The 16,999-nt window shown below is 44.3% G+C and overlaps 1 protein-coding gene across 2 annotated transcripts in view; it reads left to right on the top strand.

Moving 5' to 3' along the window:
* Positions 1 to 3,022: 3,022 nt before the first annotated feature.
* Positions 3,023 to 16,999, top strand: part of LOC144503446 (polypeptide N-acetylgalactosaminyltransferase 15-like) — a 56,859-nt gene continuing 42,882 nt past the window's right edge. Inside the window, exons 1-2 of one of the 2 annotated variants that reach the window (XM_078227770.1) lie at positions 3,023 to 4,339; positions 9,657 to 9,823. In XM_078227770.1, coding sequence (XP_078083896.1) covers positions 3,825 to 4,339; positions 9,657 to 9,823 — 682 coding nt within the window. In that variant the 5' untranslated portion in view covers positions 3,023 to 3,824. The remainder of the gene's footprint in view (positions 4,340 to 9,656; positions 9,824 to 16,999) is intronic. The other variant, XR_013499480.1, reaches the window with a different exon arrangement.

Raw genomic sequence — 16,999 nt, 5'->3', positions numbered from 1 at the left:
GCCTGCCACAGGGAAACGGAGATCATAAACCAGAGACTGAGTTAACTATAATTTGTATCAGTATACTACCTTTATCCCCTCATCAGTCTTTACATGTGAGTGTGCATGTAGCAATGAGTGTGTGATTTTTTGCATTTTAAATTCAGGGTAAATGTGTGAGAATAAAGAACTTTCTTGGTTACAAACTCACAGAAGTTTGCAGCTTAAATTGTTTCATGTGGGATCTCTCCTCCAAGCGTAAGAAAACAGACAACTATTGCATACAAAACATACTGGTCATGCACAGTGAAGAGAACATATACATTCCGTCTGTGGCAATATGGAACTGTAACCAGGGAAGCCATTAAAGGGGAAAACTCTGTGGGTAATTACTGTTAAGTGTTATGTTTACTCAGAAACCATACCAATTTTTAGATTTAAAAGCATAACAATTTTCTTTAAACCACAAAAATGCACTTGCGGGAATCCGTTGTGAAAGTCTGCATGTTTTTTTCATTTAATTCAGAAAAGAGTAAAATGCACATACTAATGTAGCCAAAAATGATCCTCATTAATGATCAAACATGAATGTAGAAGTATGTTGATATAGCAACAGAAGGGCAGAAAATGGGATCAGTCTTATTAGCACATCACATCCAGACATGGTACAGCACTGGCCCATCTTATAACTGTACAATCTCAGTTAAAGGTGCTAAATTTAAGCAAGGTGTTAATGTTGGAAAAGGCAAAAAATAACTTGCAACTAATTCAGGAAATACACTGGAAAATTCCTTAGGTTAATCAAGGCAGTCTGAAAAAGATTATGGTGACTGTTATGATCCCCGTGGGAGAGCCATAAACCAAAATAACTGAATTTACTGAATGACCCCCACATGAAGAAATTACCATCAAGAATTCCATTTTTTATAGTAAGATAAAAGCAAAACAAACAGATGCTGGAAATCTGAAAAAGTAGAAAATGCTGGAAAATCTCAGCAGGTCTGGCAGCATCTGTGGAGAGATAAATAGAGTTAATGGGTGGGATTTTTCAGCCCTTCTTCTGGTCCCTCTGAGGTTCACCCCACCGTGATGGCCGAGCCATGCAAATTTACCATTGACTTCAGTGGGACAGGAAGATCCCACCAATGGCAAATGACAATCCACCTCCGCCGCAGGAAAACTTCCCACAGGAGGGAGAGCTGGGGATGGAAAAGTCCAGCCAACATTTCAAGACCGTGTGGCTCTTCAGAGATGTTTTTATTCTACTTTTTATAGCTTTTAATTGAACACATCAGAAATCAAGCAAATTAAACATGCACAATGGGGCAAATTACAGTTTGTATGATTATAAATCACAAATGTAATAAAGACGTGGTTACATGCATTTGTATAGTACTCTGCACAAGTATAGCACCACATGCAATTTCACAGTCTTTCCAACTGTGGAAAACAGGGTTTCTCACTCTTCTCACTTAGTGGATTTGTTCTTTAATCACCTATATTGGTAGCACAACTTTTGGAAGAGTCCCTCAGCGACATTCATCACCCAAACAGAACACTCCTCCTTGGTGAAGTTCCTGGCAGTCTTGATGGCACAGATTCCCTAGAGACTTAGTTAATAAACCTGGTTATCAGTTTGGTCAACACTGGCAAACCACCCCATGCCCTCCCCAAGCTCACCATCACCACCCCCTATTGCTTCAGCTATATACCCCTTACTTCTATTTCCAAAGAGTTGGTCACCCCACTTACTGTACTGCTTTTGGGTCAAAGCTTGAAATAGTGACCGAACTTCCCCATTATCCTAGCTAACTAACAATTTACCCTCCACCCAAAAGTGCCTTCTTTGGTTAAGAACATGTTAAATTTCCTTTTTTCAGGCCTGTGTATGTGTTGCATGCTCTGTCTTGTTCATTGTTGATGTGGAGATGCTGGTGTTGGACTAGGGTGGGCACATGTAAGACGTCTCAGGTTAAAGTCCAACAGGTTTATTTGGAATCACGAGCTTTCGGAGTGCTGCTCTTTCATCAGGTTCATTGTTTGCTGATGGTTCATCCTGAGCTGTTTTCTTGGCACAGAAACAGAAAGAAAAACAGAAAATGCTGGAAAATCTCAGCTGGTCTGACAGTATCTATGGAGAGAGAATTAGAGCCAACGTTTCAGGGGTCATCCAGATTTGAAACGTTGGCTCTATTCTCTCTCCACAGATGTCTTCAGACCTGCTGAGATTTTCCTGCATTTTCTCTTCTTGTTTCAGATTCCAACATCCGCAGTAATTTGCTTTTATCTTGTTTCCATGGCAGTTATTTTCCCGATGTGGAGATGCCTGTGTTGGACTGGGGTAAACACAGTAAGAAGTCTCACAACACCAGGTTAAAGTCCAACAGGTTTATTTGGTAGCAAACGCCACTAGCTTTCCGAGCGCTGCTCCTTCGTCAGGTGAGTGGGAATTCTGTTCACAAACAGGGGATATAAAGACACAAACTCAATTTACAGAATAATGATTGGAATGCGAGTCTTTACAGCTAATCAAGTCTTAAAGGTACATACAATGTGAGTGGAGCTTCCCACTCACTCGACGAAGGAGCAGCACTCGGGAAGCTCGTGGCGTTTGCTACCAAATAAACCTGTTGTACTTTAACCTGGTGTTGTGAGACTTCTTACTACAGTTATTTCGCCCCCCCCCCCCCCCAGTGGCGATTTGCCATGTCCTGACACGCTCAGGAGTAGGGTGAGAAAATTCTCCGTTCATAGCAGCAACCTTGCAGACCTCCTTCGTAGTTAGTGTGCTTCCGTTCTTCCTGTAATGCACTGACCAGTACTTTTTCTAAAATTCCTACTGGGCGCAACACAAACCAGTTCATAATTCACCTGGCATCTTCACTAAATAGGCTGTTCAGTCTGGAAAAATCAAGGGGAAGCTACGCGAGGAATGAAACAGGTTGTGGTACAGGGGCTGCTTTTCTGAGAATGAGGTTGAGCGACATTGTGGTGGATCATCTAACTACTGTAATTGATACAAAGCTGCCTTGGATCGGATAGTGTGGGAAGGGAGAGGATTAAAATGGGAAGTTGAAGACCTGATTTAAAGGAAGAATCTTCTTTACAACTGGTTCATAGTATTCGGAGCCTGGAAAACTAAAGTGGAAAGAAACTCCCATACTGACACTGTCACTGCGGTAAACACATTGTTTCATAACAGCCATCAAATAAAACTTTGTGCATTGATATCGATGCTAACTGTCCTGGTGTTCTGTGCATCAGCTGATCAAGGAAGTAGCTGTGCTCAGATTGAGACCAAGGGTTGAACGTGGCAATGAATAAAGTTGCCCCAGATGACTACAGGCTTGAGGGGGAGAGCTGACTGCTGGTGATTTCACCTGAGGATCGCCACCATGGACACAGTGACAGTGAACGTGGATTGCAAACTGGGTTGCTTTTATTTTATTTAAAGAAGGGAACAGCACATCAAAGCAGAACACTCTTTAAAACAAAGTTAAACCATTTTCAGTGAACGGCACCCCTCACCCAGAGCCCCAGGGGGACTCTGCACTCCCCGGGACAGGGTGCTGTGTTGTGGGGGCGCTAGGACCGAGCGCTGTGTCCTGCCAGACAGCAGCGATCCAGTCAATGAGGGAAGGGTCCCTGTCTGCATCTGTTGCTCAGATCAGAGGATTCAAGCAGCAGTGACAACCCAGCATCAGGCAGCGTGTGAGCAAGTGGCAGCCACACCAAACCCACCCTCCCTGTGTGTTTCCATTAGCACAGGCATTTTAAATAAGCACAGACCCCCTGGGCATCATTGACAAGCTGCGAGTTAAAGCCCTGTGAGTGAGGATGGGGAGATGTGTTTGGGGAGATGCTCTTTGCTGAGAGTTTGCAGCTTGTTTGCAGATTGCAGTATGTGGAGGAGACGCTGTGGATGTGGGCTGCAGCTCAGTCCGCTCTGCCCGCTGCCGCTGCTGCTGCTGCTGGCTTTGCTGCTCATTACTGCCCAGCGAGCCGGGCACACCCAGCCTGGCACCGGCCCCCACACAACGCAGCAAAGCCCGCAGCACAGGCAGTTCCCACCGCAACACTCAGCCCTGGAACTCATCCCCCTCGACTCCTTCAGCGAGGATCAGTTCATCGTGGCCACACACAGAGCCTCCCGCTCCCGCTCCAGGAGGAAGGTTTACCGGCTGCTGAGAGCAGCCAGACGGACCGAGGAGCCCGGGGAGGGCGGCAGGCCGCTCCTGCTCAAGCCGGAGCCGCCAGAGGGGCAAGTGGAGCGCCAGGGGCTGGAGAAGCGCGGCTTCAATGAGGTTGTCAGCGAGAGGATCTCTCTGCACCGGAGACTCCCTGAGGTACGCCATCCTTTGTAAGTACAAGAATGTCCCCCTTGTGAATATCCCACCCTGCCACCCTCTCACCTTGCCACCCTCTCACCTTGCCACCCTCTCACCCTGCCACCCTCTCACCTTGCCACCCTGCCACCCTCTCACCTTGCCACCCTCTCACCCTGCCACCCTCTCACCCTGCCACCCTCTCACCCTGCCACCCTCTCACCTTGCCACCCTCTCACCCTGCCACCCTCTCACCTTGCCACCCTCTCACTCTGCCACACTCACTGCCATCATCACACTGCCACCCTCCCCTCACATTGCCGCCCTCACCCTGTCACCCTCTCACCCTGCCACCCTCTCCTCACACTGCCGCCCCCTCAAACTGCCACCCTCACCTTGTCACCCTCTCACTCTGCCACCCTCTCACTCTGCCACACTGCCATCATCACACTGCCACCCTCCCCTCACATTGCCGCCCTCACCCTGCCACCCCCCTCACCCTGCACACTCATATTACCATCATCACCCTGTCACCTTCTCACCCTGCCACCCTCTCCTCACACTGCCAGCCCCTCACCCTGCCACCCCTCACCCTGCCACCATCACTCTGCCACCCCTCACTACGCCACACCTCACCCTACCACCCTTCCCTCTCCCTGATACCCCTCACCCTGCCACACTCACTGCCATCATCACACTTTTACCTTCCTCTCACACTGCCACCCTCCACTCCCCATGCCACCCTCATCCTGCCACACATTGCCATCATCACACTGCCATGCTCTCCTCCCATTGCCACCCTCACCCTGCCACCCTCCCCTCACATTGCCACCCTCACCCTGCCACACTTAAACAGCCATCATCACACTGCCACCCTCTCACACTGCCACCCTCACCCTGCCATCCCTCTCACCCTATCACCCTCTCCTCACACTGTCACCCTCACCCTACCACCCCCTCACACTCTACCCCTCTCACCCTGCCCACTCACACTGCCATCATTACACTATCACCTTCCCCTCACACTGCTATCCTCACCCTGCATCCCCCTCACCCTGCCACCCTCCCCTCACACTGCCACCCTCCCCTCACACTGCCACCCTCCCCTCACACTGCCACCCTCCCCTCACTATGCAACTTTGCTTGATTGCATTATGTTCTCATTTAATGTCAACATTAGGAGGGCGGCACGGTAGCACAGTGGTTAGCACTGCTGCTTCACAGCTCCAGGGACCTGGGTTCGATTCCCGGCTCGGGTCACTGCCTGTGTGGAGTTTGCGCATTCTCCTCGTGTCTGCGTGGGTTTCCTCCGGGTGCTCCAGTTTCCTCCCACAGTCCAAAGATGTGCAGGTTAGGTTGATTGGCCATTGTAAAATTGCCCCTTAGTGTCCTGAGGTTTGTAGATTAGAGGGATTAGCGGGTAAAAATATGTAGGGATATGGGGGTAGGGCCTGGGTGGGATTGTGGTCGGTGCAGACTCGATGGGCCGAATGGCCTCTTCCTGCACTGTAGGGTTTCTATGATTTCTATGATCAACGTGGTCAAAGTCCAAACAGCCAAAACACACACACTCACAATTTACCTATATATATTCTATTTGTATATACACACAAACACACACATACACACACACATAGATTTGAATGAGTATACAAATATGCAGAGGGTACCCTAATGGTATTTGCTACCAAATAAACCTGTTGGACTTTAACCTGGTGTTGTTAAAACTCTTACTGTATTTGCCCCAGTCCAACGCCGGCATCTCCACATCATGACTAATATACCAACCTCAGGCTTGAGCAGCGTACAGCCCACCCAATAGAAAAGGCACAGGTTGAGTTGAGAAACTCTTTTATGTAAGTCACACAGCCATTGCATTTGGCAAATAACATGCATTCAACACGTTTAAGTTTAGTTTACTGGCAAACAATTGACTCTCATCAATGCCTCCGTCATGTGATCTTTTTCCTCAGGGTTCTGCCTGTAATGTTGAGGTGCGCTGTAAGTGAATGATTGTGATGTTGCTGCAACATCAGATACTTTCGTAAATGTTGTTGTCATGGAGCTAGGGAAGACCTTTAGCTATGTTGCAAAATGTTGAATTAAAGACAAATGGAACTAAGTCAAATACACCAGAATGGTCTCAGCTTTCAAGGTAAGAAGCAGGAAAATCAATCAAGATTTCAGTTCCCAATAACTAAACAATGACCCCAGCTGGGAGTATCTGCAACGGGTGAAGGAAAGATTGGACACAAGTTGTGTTGACTACATGGCAAAAGAGTCCTATAGTAGAACACGCCCTGGCAATCAATGTTTAAACTTCCACGTGCAGAATGGCCGCTTTGATGGTTTTGCCAGACCCCATGAAGCCATTTAAGTGCCCGTGGGCCACTATATTCAGAAGAGGAGGGATTCAGACAAATCTGAAGGGGGAATATAGAACTGTAATTAAAAATAGTTTGGAGCAAAATACTGATGGGTTACCTGATGCAATGGAAGTCAAAGTTCCACTTGAGTATCTCCATTTCATCACATAATTTACTTCAGGTTTTTATAAAAAAGCTTCTTTTACAGTAATAATGATTTTCAGTAATTCTTAACGAAAAATAAAACCAACAGCATTTGGGAAATATTGATTGAACTGAAATCCACGTGATCATGGCTACAAAGAACAAATTGGAGAGTGTGGGAAAAGAATGCCTGAAAATGGATCAATGCAAGCCGCTAGAGCTGGCTGCAACATGCATTTTTCTTTTCATCCCTAATGTTGAAAGGCCACGCAAGTGCTATAATAACATAGTTGGAATTTTCCACGTGATGTGCAACACATCCCAAATTATTCATGCTGTAAATAAGAACATATTTGGCATCAGTCACATTTCTTACTGTTTCATAAATAAATATTGTTTTCCAATGGTTCTAGCTTTTCGGTTCACCATCATTTATCACTCATTCATCTGTCTAGTCTTTTACAAGCTATTTCCTGGTTGAGGTCCAAGTTTCAGCTCGAAATGTGATATTTTCATGAATTTTATTCCTGTTAAAATCAGATCTGTTTTAAGCTCTGTCTACCTGTGGCAAAATTGAACTGATTTATTGTTGACTCCATCGTATGAGCGTGGTCCAGTTTGCATTGGGTTTCAACCGAGAGGCGATTGAAATAATGCCAAATGAGGAATGAGGGATTTACCTTGCTAGGAATACCAGAATTTTTCTGTGACTGAGGCTGAAACGGAACATTCATATGAAGTGCTAAACATTACACGGTGTGGGAAACAGGTAGAGTAACATGTGAAATATGTAAACTAGAGAATGTGTATTGTGCGCTTCCAGTTAAAAAAACATTGGAAGTAGGGATGTTCTAAGGGAAGTAATGTTTGTTCCAAATACGTTCCAGTCTACAACAAGAAGCATTTGCTAAGTACTGATGGCAGTTAACTTTAGAAACTATACTGTAGACTTGGGAAGATGACGTTCTCAGTCCCTTAAGTGGCTTCACTGGGTCGGGCAATGCCTTAACAGTTCTCAGGCCAGTCTGAAGTTGCGACCCTCCTCACCTTGCTCGCATCAGAATCACTCCAGGACACAAGAGAGGATTCTCTATCAGTTGTGTCACCGAAGTGGGCTAACAGATATAGACTCCATGCTGGAAAGAAATGCATTTATCTAAAAATGTCAAAACAATATTCTGCTCAAACCAGTTTCTTCTCAAATAAAACCAACAACATTTGGGGAACATTGATTGAAAATCCCCGTTAACTCAAATCCACGTGATCATGGCTACAAAGAACAAATTGGAGAATGTGGGAAAAGAATGCCTGAAAGTGGATCAATGCAAGGCGCTAGAGCTGGCTATAAAATGCATTTTTCTTTTCATTCCTAATGTTGAAAGGCCACGCAAGTGCTATAATAACATATTTGGAATTTTCCACGCGATGTGTAACACATCACAAGTTACTCATGCTGCAAATAAAAATATATTTGGCATCAGTCACATTTCTTACTGTTTCATAAATACATCAAATTAAAAGAAAAACTCCGAATTTTCCTTTCCCTTTGAACATTCTTTTGAAGCGAACCAGCATTTTAGCATCACTGCCAGATACACAACCGTCTGGCACGCAGGAATAATGTGGAGATGCCGGCGTTGGACTGGGGTAAACACAGTAAGAAGTTTAACAGCACCAGGTTAAAGTGCAACAGGTTTATTTGGTAGCAAAAGCCACACAAGCTTTCGGAGCTCTTAGCCCCTTCTTCAGGTGAGTGGGAATTTAATAAGACAGAAAAGTTCAAACGTTTGGAAAATGAAGGGTTAATGATGTGTTGCAAAACGTCATATTTTTTAGTCACTGAGACTGTCCCAGGCCCACGTGACTTAGGTAATTCAGGTTAAAAAGCTTAAAAAGTAAAGCAATTATCCACAACCACAGCCAAAAGGAAATACAATACACCGCACTGAGTTATCAAAGCTGTGTTCTTGATCTGCAGAAGCCTGCATAGCATTCTCTGTAATATGATTAGAGCCTCATAAAATCTCTCAACTTTACGGTCACAGCCACCACAGAATAATGCAGCCAAACTATTCACGTTGTGATCATTTCCTGAATTGCTTAGAATTTGAAAGTAAATCAGGTTGTATCTAACAGTTGTGTGCATTTCCCCAGAAGGCTGCCTGGACATCTGCCCATTGGAGTGCAACAATGTCATGTTTTTAAAGGTTTACACTGGAGCCATAGCATCATAGAATTTTACAGCACAAAAATAAACCATTTGGCCCATCATGTCTGTGCCAGCCATCAAGCACCTACCTATTCTAATCCTTTGACTGTGTGAAGTTTACACATTCTCCCCATGGGATTGCCCCTTAGTGCCCAAAGATGTGTAGGTTAGGCGGATTAGCCATGGTAAATGCACAGCATTATGGGGAAAGGGCAGATGGGAGGGCCCGGGCGGGATGCTGTTTTGGAGAGTTGGAGTTAAACCTGTTGGACTTTAACCTGGTGTTGTGAGACTCCTTACTTGGAGAGTTGGTGCAGACTTGATGGGCTGATGGCATCTTTCTGCACTGTAGGGATTCTATGGTTCTATGAGGCCAATAGACTGCAAATATAGTCACAAGAGGAATAATTAGTGGTATAGAAAATAAAAGTAAGGTTAATTATCATAAAGAAAGATTATTATTAATTGCAAAAAAACCAAGAAAAATAGTCAATGGAATTTACAGTTAAGTTTTGTTATGCGTTGCCCTTAGTGTGTAGCTACTAATTGGGTATGGTTGCAAAATGAACACCAAGTTGTGGAAGCTCATTTGATAGTTGGAGAAAGCTGTGTATCTCATTACTTTGTATGTAGATGCCTCCAGCAGGAATACAGTCAGAACCTGCCAACTGCCAGCATCATCATTTGTTTCCACAATGAAGCCTGGTCCACTCTTCTAAGGACAGTGAACAGTGTTATGGATACAGCCCCGAAGAAATTTCTCAAGGAGATCATCTTAGTGGACGACCTAAGTAATCAAGGTATATCTTTACTCGGAAAATACAATAGCTAAGAAAATAAGATAGTGAGAGAGAGAAATCATGAGAGGGAGGAAGTGAACATGTATTATTGTTAGAAAAATAAGTCTAGAGAATAAGTGTTCCATTGAACGTGGGGAAGAGGAGAGATTGGCTCCGTCAATAGTGCCTTCAGCACTGCTTGACAAGAGTTGTCCATGTGAGCTCCAATCCAATTCCAATACAGTACTAAGTAGTTGCATTGGCAGCAACTCTGAAAATGTATTTGTTCTAAATGTGGTCCTCCGATTCCCTGGTGTGCATGAATAGATACATCTAAATCTGTGAAGTCATTTCCCCAACCTCCATAAGATTTTGAATTCCAATATTAAAACAATAAAATCTGCTTAATCCTTGAATACTTCTTATTTCATTGCAACTTCTGTGAGATTGGTCACTGTTATCCTGCCAGCAATCGTTTGGAAAATGGTGAACTTTATTCTGAAGGAACATTTAACAATGCAGGAAGGCAATCATATCTAATCAGCCAGAGTCAATATGGCTTTACAGACGGTAAACTGTGTTTGACAAGTTTATTAGAGATTTTTGAAGATCTAACTAGGAAAGGGAAGTCAGTAGGTGCAGTACACTTGGATTCCACAAGGCATTTGAAAAAGTACTGAAGTACCACATAAGATGGAGGTGTGCATGAAGCAGTTTTTAAAAAAAGTTTACTTATTAGTGTCACAAGTAGGTTTGCATTAACACTGCAGTGAAGTTACTGTGAAAATCTCCGAGTCGCCACACCTGGGGGCATGTTCGGGTACACTAAGGGAGAATTTAGCATGGCCAATGCACCTAACCCGCACGTCTTTCAGACTGTGGGAGGAAACTGGAGGACCCGGAGGAAACCAACGCAGACACAGGGAGAATGTGCAGACTCCGTACAGACAGTGACCCAAGCTGGGAATCAAACCCAGGTCCCTAGCACTGTAAGACAGCAGTGCTAACCTCTATGCCACCTGGAGTAGGGATAAGTGGAACATTTTTAAGTTGTCAGAGTGTGACTAGTGGAACAATCCCGCCAATTTGGAGGGTGGCAGATATAACCCCACTAAGTTAAAAAGGAGGGGAAAAACAGGGAGTTACAGTGTAGTTAGCCTAATAACAGTAGTAGGGAAAATGCTCGAGCAGTGGTAGGCAATCTGCGGCCCAGTGGCCACATGCAGCCCATCTGGATTCTGAGTGTAGCCCACGAGACATTTTCTTGGCCTTTGCCCACACGCAGCATTGCCACACTCTGCTGATTTCTGTCTGCATAATTATTTTCCTATCGGTATGACTGAAGTAAAGCAAGGGAAAATGAAGTGAGGTGCATGTTGATTGCACACATTGACTGTGAGAGCCATGCGCTCCCTCTGCATCCAAAGTATAAATATTTCTTTTGTTTTTAACCATTTAAAGTTGATGATAGTTTTATTATTATAAATGATTAAGCACTTTCTATAACTCATTATGAAATATTCGGTATGTATTAAATATATTTAATCTTATTCATGGGGTCATAGTTAGTGGACGAGTGTGATTTCAATCTTATGGACCCTGAGATGAAGGAGGGCCACTCAACAGCCTAGGTTGCCCATCACTGTGCCAGAGTCTATTATGAAGGGTGTGATAACAGGATACTTAGAAAATATCAATGTGATTATATAAAGTTTATGTGGATTTATGAATGGGAAATCTGTTTGACAAACCTACTGGAGTTTTTTGTGGACGTAACCATCAGAACAGTTAAGGGTGAACCAGCGGATGTAGTGTATTTGGTTTTTCAGAAAGCCTTTAATAAAGTCCCACCTAAGGGGTTAGGAATTAATGGGTCTTTTTCAGACTTACATGTAGTGGCTAATGGGTTCCATTGGAATCAGGTACCAGCGATTCACAATATTTATCAATGATTTGGGTGAGGGAACCACTTGTAATGAGTGAGGAGAATGTAAAGAAGTTGCTAGGTGATTTGGGCAAGTTGAATCAGTGGGCAAATACATGGCAGATGTAGTATAACATGGAGAAGTGTGAAGTTATCCACTTTAGTAGGAAAAACAGAATGGCAGAGTATTAATTAAGTGGTGATAGATTGGGAAATGTTAATGTACAAAAAGATCTGGATGTCCTTGTACATGAGTCACCGATGCAGGTGCAGCAAGCTGGGAGTTAGGAATGTAAATGGAATGTTGGCCTTCATTGCAAGAGGTTTTGAGTACAGAAGCAAGGATATCTTACTGTAGTTGTACAGGGCCTTGGTGAAACCATACCTGGAGTATTGTGTGTAGTTTGGTCTCCTTACCTAAGAAAGAATATACTTGCCATAGAGGGATGCAGTGAAGGTTCACCAGACTGATTCCTGGGATGGCGGGATTGTTGTATGAGGAGAGATTGGGTCGACTAGGCCTGTATAGAAGAATGAGAGGGGATCTCATTGAAATGTATAAAATTCTGATAGGGCTGGACAAACTGAGTGCAGGAATGATGTTTCCTCTGGGTGGGGTGTCTAGAACAAACATCACAGTCCCAGGATGTGGGTAGGCCATTTAGGAATGAGATGAGGAAATTTCTTTACCGAGTGGATGGTGACCTGCAAAATTCTCTATCACAAAAGTCTGTGGAGGACAAGTCACTGAATATATTTAAGAGGAAATAGATAGATTTCTAGACAGTAAAGGCATCATGGGATATGGCGAGAGAGCAGGAGTATGGCGCTGAGATAGAGGATCAGCCATGATCATATTGAATGTAGGAGCAGGCACAAGGGGCTGAATGGTCTACTCATGCTCTTATTTTCTAAATTTCGATGAATGCCTAAAAGATCAGTGCTGGGATCTCAGCTATTTTTAATCCAAAGCTAGGTGAGAAGGTAAGTTGTGAGGAGAACACAAAGAGGCTGCAATCCTATAGACAGGTTAAGGGAGTGAGCAACAAAATGTCTAAATCTTTTGTACAATTGCAGTACTTGAAACCCATAACCCTGGCACACAGTCAGATATGCAGTAAATCTGGTAAATCAGCAAATCCAGCTTTTAAAACAAGACATTCAAGTTCTCTAAGCCCCACAAAGATCAATTGGTGAAATTTTACAAAATTTACCTGTCAGCCTGAATCCTTCTATATCTAGGTAGCTTTAGTCACAAGGATTCCATCATTTTTATAGTCCCATCAATTTGTATTCATGGTCAATCATTCTTAAGCAGCAGCGAGCCACTGTCTTTACTTTGATTGTTTTTGGTAGAATATCTGTTTATTGACTGAGATAGTCATCTACAGCTGATGTATTACAAATTAACCTACATTAGTATCATGCACTATCCTGCTTCCATATTGCCCGCCAGCTTTTGGCATCATCTTAAAAATCAGAACCTTTCCCTACCAAAAAGAATTAGACAGTTGCACTGGCCGAGTAACACCCAACCTCACTGCCCCTCCTTCACATACTGAGGCAGAACAATTATAGGTGTCATTCGTTAAATTACCCATTAATTCAGTGTCCAGTCAATTAGTTCAGTTGGACATTTAAGGCGGAATTTTCCCATCCCGCCCAGCACGGGAATCATAGCATGCGGGACATGGACTATGCAAAGGTCCGTTGACCTTGGGCAGGGTTTTTCAGACTTGGGGTGAGCGCGGCCGGAAAATCCCACCTTTAAAATCCTTTCACGTTATTCAAGGACTCCTGCCATCCTGGTCAACATTCTTTTTAAACCAACACAACCAAAAACAGATTGGTTATTTATTTGGTCAGGCAGGATTTTAGGAGAGAGAAGCAGAGTTAACGGGTGAGATTCCAACTCAATTCAAATCCAATTCACAGATATATATGGGCGGAATCTTCTGATTTTTTTTCAGAGTGTCAGTGTCAGCAGAGAATCTGGGGATGGGGTTTCCACCATCACTTTGGTGGGTCGGGACCTGATAGAGCCAACAGCACCGGCTCTACAGAGACCGGCGATCTACAGCTGATATAGACACCGCCCCCCAAATCCCCACGGACACTCCTCCCCGCAGATCCCCATGGACACCCCCCCCCCCAAATCCCCACGGACACTCCTCCCCGCAGATCCCCATGGACACCCCCCCCAAATCCCCACAGACATTCCTCCCCGCAGATCCCCACGGACACTCCTCCCTGCAGATCCCCACGGACACCCCTCCCAAATCCCCACGGACACCTCCCTAACCCCCAAAGCATCAAGGTTATCCCCCCACCACCACACAAGCATTGTGATGCACCAGCCTCCCTCCCTCACTCCAGCCACATAGGTTAGCACTGCCAGGTTTGTGCTGCCAGGGTGGCATTTCCTCCTCCTCCCAGGCGCTATATTTAGCTTTGTGCCCATGACGGGTTCCACTCAACTGCCTCAAGTTTTTAAAAAACTATTGTAAACTTTACCAACATGACATCATGTCGGCAAGATATGAATATTGAGTGGGGAGGGGGGACATATCGCAAAGAAGCCCTTTAATTATATTTGAGCAGGCGAGAAACATAGAAACTAAGAAGATAGGAGCAGGAGGAGGCCATTCGGCCCTTCGAACTTCTCCGCCATTCATCTCGATCATGGCTGATCAATAGCCTAATCCTGCTTTCTCCACATAACCTTTCATCCCATTCACCCCAAGTGCTATATCTAGCCACCTCTTGAATACATTTAATGTTTTGGCATCAACTACTTGCTGTGGTAATGAATTCCACAGGCTCACCACTCTTCAGGTGAAGAAATGCCTCCTCATTTCCATCCTAAATGGTCTACCCTCTATCCTCAGACTGTGACCCCTGGTTCTGGACACCCCCACCATCGGGAACATCCTTCCTGCATCCCCCCTGTCTAGTCCTGTTAGAATTTTATAAGTCTCTATGAGATCCCCCCTCATTCGGCTGAACTCCAGCGAAAACAATCAGTCCCGCCGTCCCCTGAATCAGCCTGGTAAACTTTCGCTGCACTCCCCCGAGAGCAAGAATATCCTTCCTCAGAAAAGGAGACCAAAACTGCACACAATATTCTAGGTGAAGCCTCACCAAGGCCCTGTACAATTGCAACAACACATCCCTGCTCCTGTACTCAAAACCTCTCGCAATGAAGGCCAACATGCCATTTGCCTTCTTTACTGCCTGCTGCACCTACATGCTTACCTTCAGCAACTGGTGCACAAGGACACCCAGGTCCTGCTGCACACTCCCCTCTCCCAATTTACTGCCATTCGGGTAGTAATCTGCCTTCTTGTTTTTGCTTCCAAAATGAATAACACTTATCCAAATTATACTACATCTGCCGTTGATTTGCCCACTCACCCAACCTGTCCAGATCATGCTGAAGGATCTCTGTATCCTCGTCGCAGTTCACCTTCTCACTCAACTTGGTCTTCAAACTTTGAGATGTTATATTTTGTTCCCTCATCCAAATCATTCATATATATTGTGAATAGCTGGGGTCCCAGCACCAATCCCTATGGCACCCCACTAGTTACTGCCTGCCAATTTGAAAAGGACCCATTAATTCCTACTCTTTGTTTCCTCCCTGCCAACCAGTTTTCTATCCATCTCAATACACTTCCCCCAATCCCATGCGCTTTAACCTTGCACGATAATCTCGAATGCAGGACTTCGTCAAATGCTTTCTAAAAGTCCAAATATACCACATCAACTGGCTCCCCCTTGTCAACTCTACTAGTTACATCTTCAAAGAATTCCAGCAGATTTGTCAAGCATGATTTCCCTTTCATAAATCCATGCTGATTCTGTCTGACCCTGCCACTGTTTTCTAAATGCTCCGCTATAAAGTCCTTGATGATGGATTCGAGAATTTTCCCCACTACCGATGTTAGGTTTACTGGTCTATAATTCCGTTTTTCTCTCTACCCCCCTTTTTGAATATTGGAGTGACATTCGCTACCCTCCAATCTGGAGAGGCTTTTCCAGAGTCTATAGAATCCTGGAAAATGACCACCATTGCATCCACTATTTCTAGAGCCACTTCCTTAAGTACTCTGGGATGTAGATTATCAGGCCCTGGGGATTTATCTGCCTTCAATCCCATCAATTTTCCCAGCACTATTTCTCTACTAATATTGATCTCCCTCAGTTCTTCCCTCTCATTAAATCTTGCATTCGCCAACATTTCTGGTATCTGATCTGTGTCCTCTTTTGTGAAGACAGAACCAAAGTATGTATCCGGGTTGTTCAGCCATTGCTTTGTCCCCTATTATATTGATATAACCTCATTACTCACCAACAAGGAGTGCAGAAAATCGGAAAACGAGATCTTGCTGATGAGATTCTAATTTTCCGACTCTCACGAGGTTCTGGGCCCACATTGCCATTTATGCTGACAGCTGGCGTGGGCTCAATACTGCCCCATAGAGTTAGAATAAAACCCAACAATTCAGGTCAATGCCTTTTCATCAGAACTTGTTTGTCTCTTCACTAATACTGCCTGACAAGTTGCGTGTTTTCATCATATAATTCAGATATTCACAGTATTTTGCTTTTGATCATTTATTTCATGTTATTCTCGTGACGTTTTGGCACAGAATAGTTGCCACCTTTGCTTAACTAGCTGCAGCCTCACTTCCGAAATTATGTTTTGAGTGCCATAACAAATTTCAATGCCATATATGTGGTGCATAAAGTATTATTTATTTTATGCTTATTGGGTAACTAAAAAAGGGAAATAAAACACAGATATTATGGATTATTGTGTCCAGTTTTGGTCTCCTTATTTGAGGAAGGATGTGGTGGAATTGGAGGCAGTTCAGAGGAGGTTTGCCAGGTTGATTCTGGGGTTCATAGGGTTGATGTATGAGGAGAGATTAAATAGTACGGGCTTGTACTCACTGGAGTTTTGAGGTGCTGAGAGGGGATCTGATCGAGGTATATAAAATTTTAAAAGGGATTGATAAAATAAATGTAGATCAAATGTTTCCTCTTATGGGGCAATCTTGAACAAGAGGTCACAGGTATAGGTTGAGAGGCGGTAGATTTAAAACTGAAATGAGAAGGAACTACTTCCCGCAAAGGGTGGTGAATTTGTGGAACTCGCTGCCCCATAGCACGGTGGAGTTTGAATTGTTGAATGATGTCAAGAGGGAGATAAACATAGTTCTCATAAAAAAAGGGATAAGAGGATATGGGCAACAGGTGGGGAGACCAGG

This window comes from Mustelus asterias, chromosome 2, assembly GCF_964213995.1.
Source record: "Mustelus asterias chromosome 2, sMusAst1.hap1.1, whole genome shotgun sequence".
Taxonomy (NCBI): Eukaryota; Metazoa; Chordata; class Chondrichthyes; order Carcharhiniformes; family Triakidae; genus Mustelus; species Mustelus asterias.
This window is presented reverse-complemented; position numbering and strand designations above follow the sequence as displayed.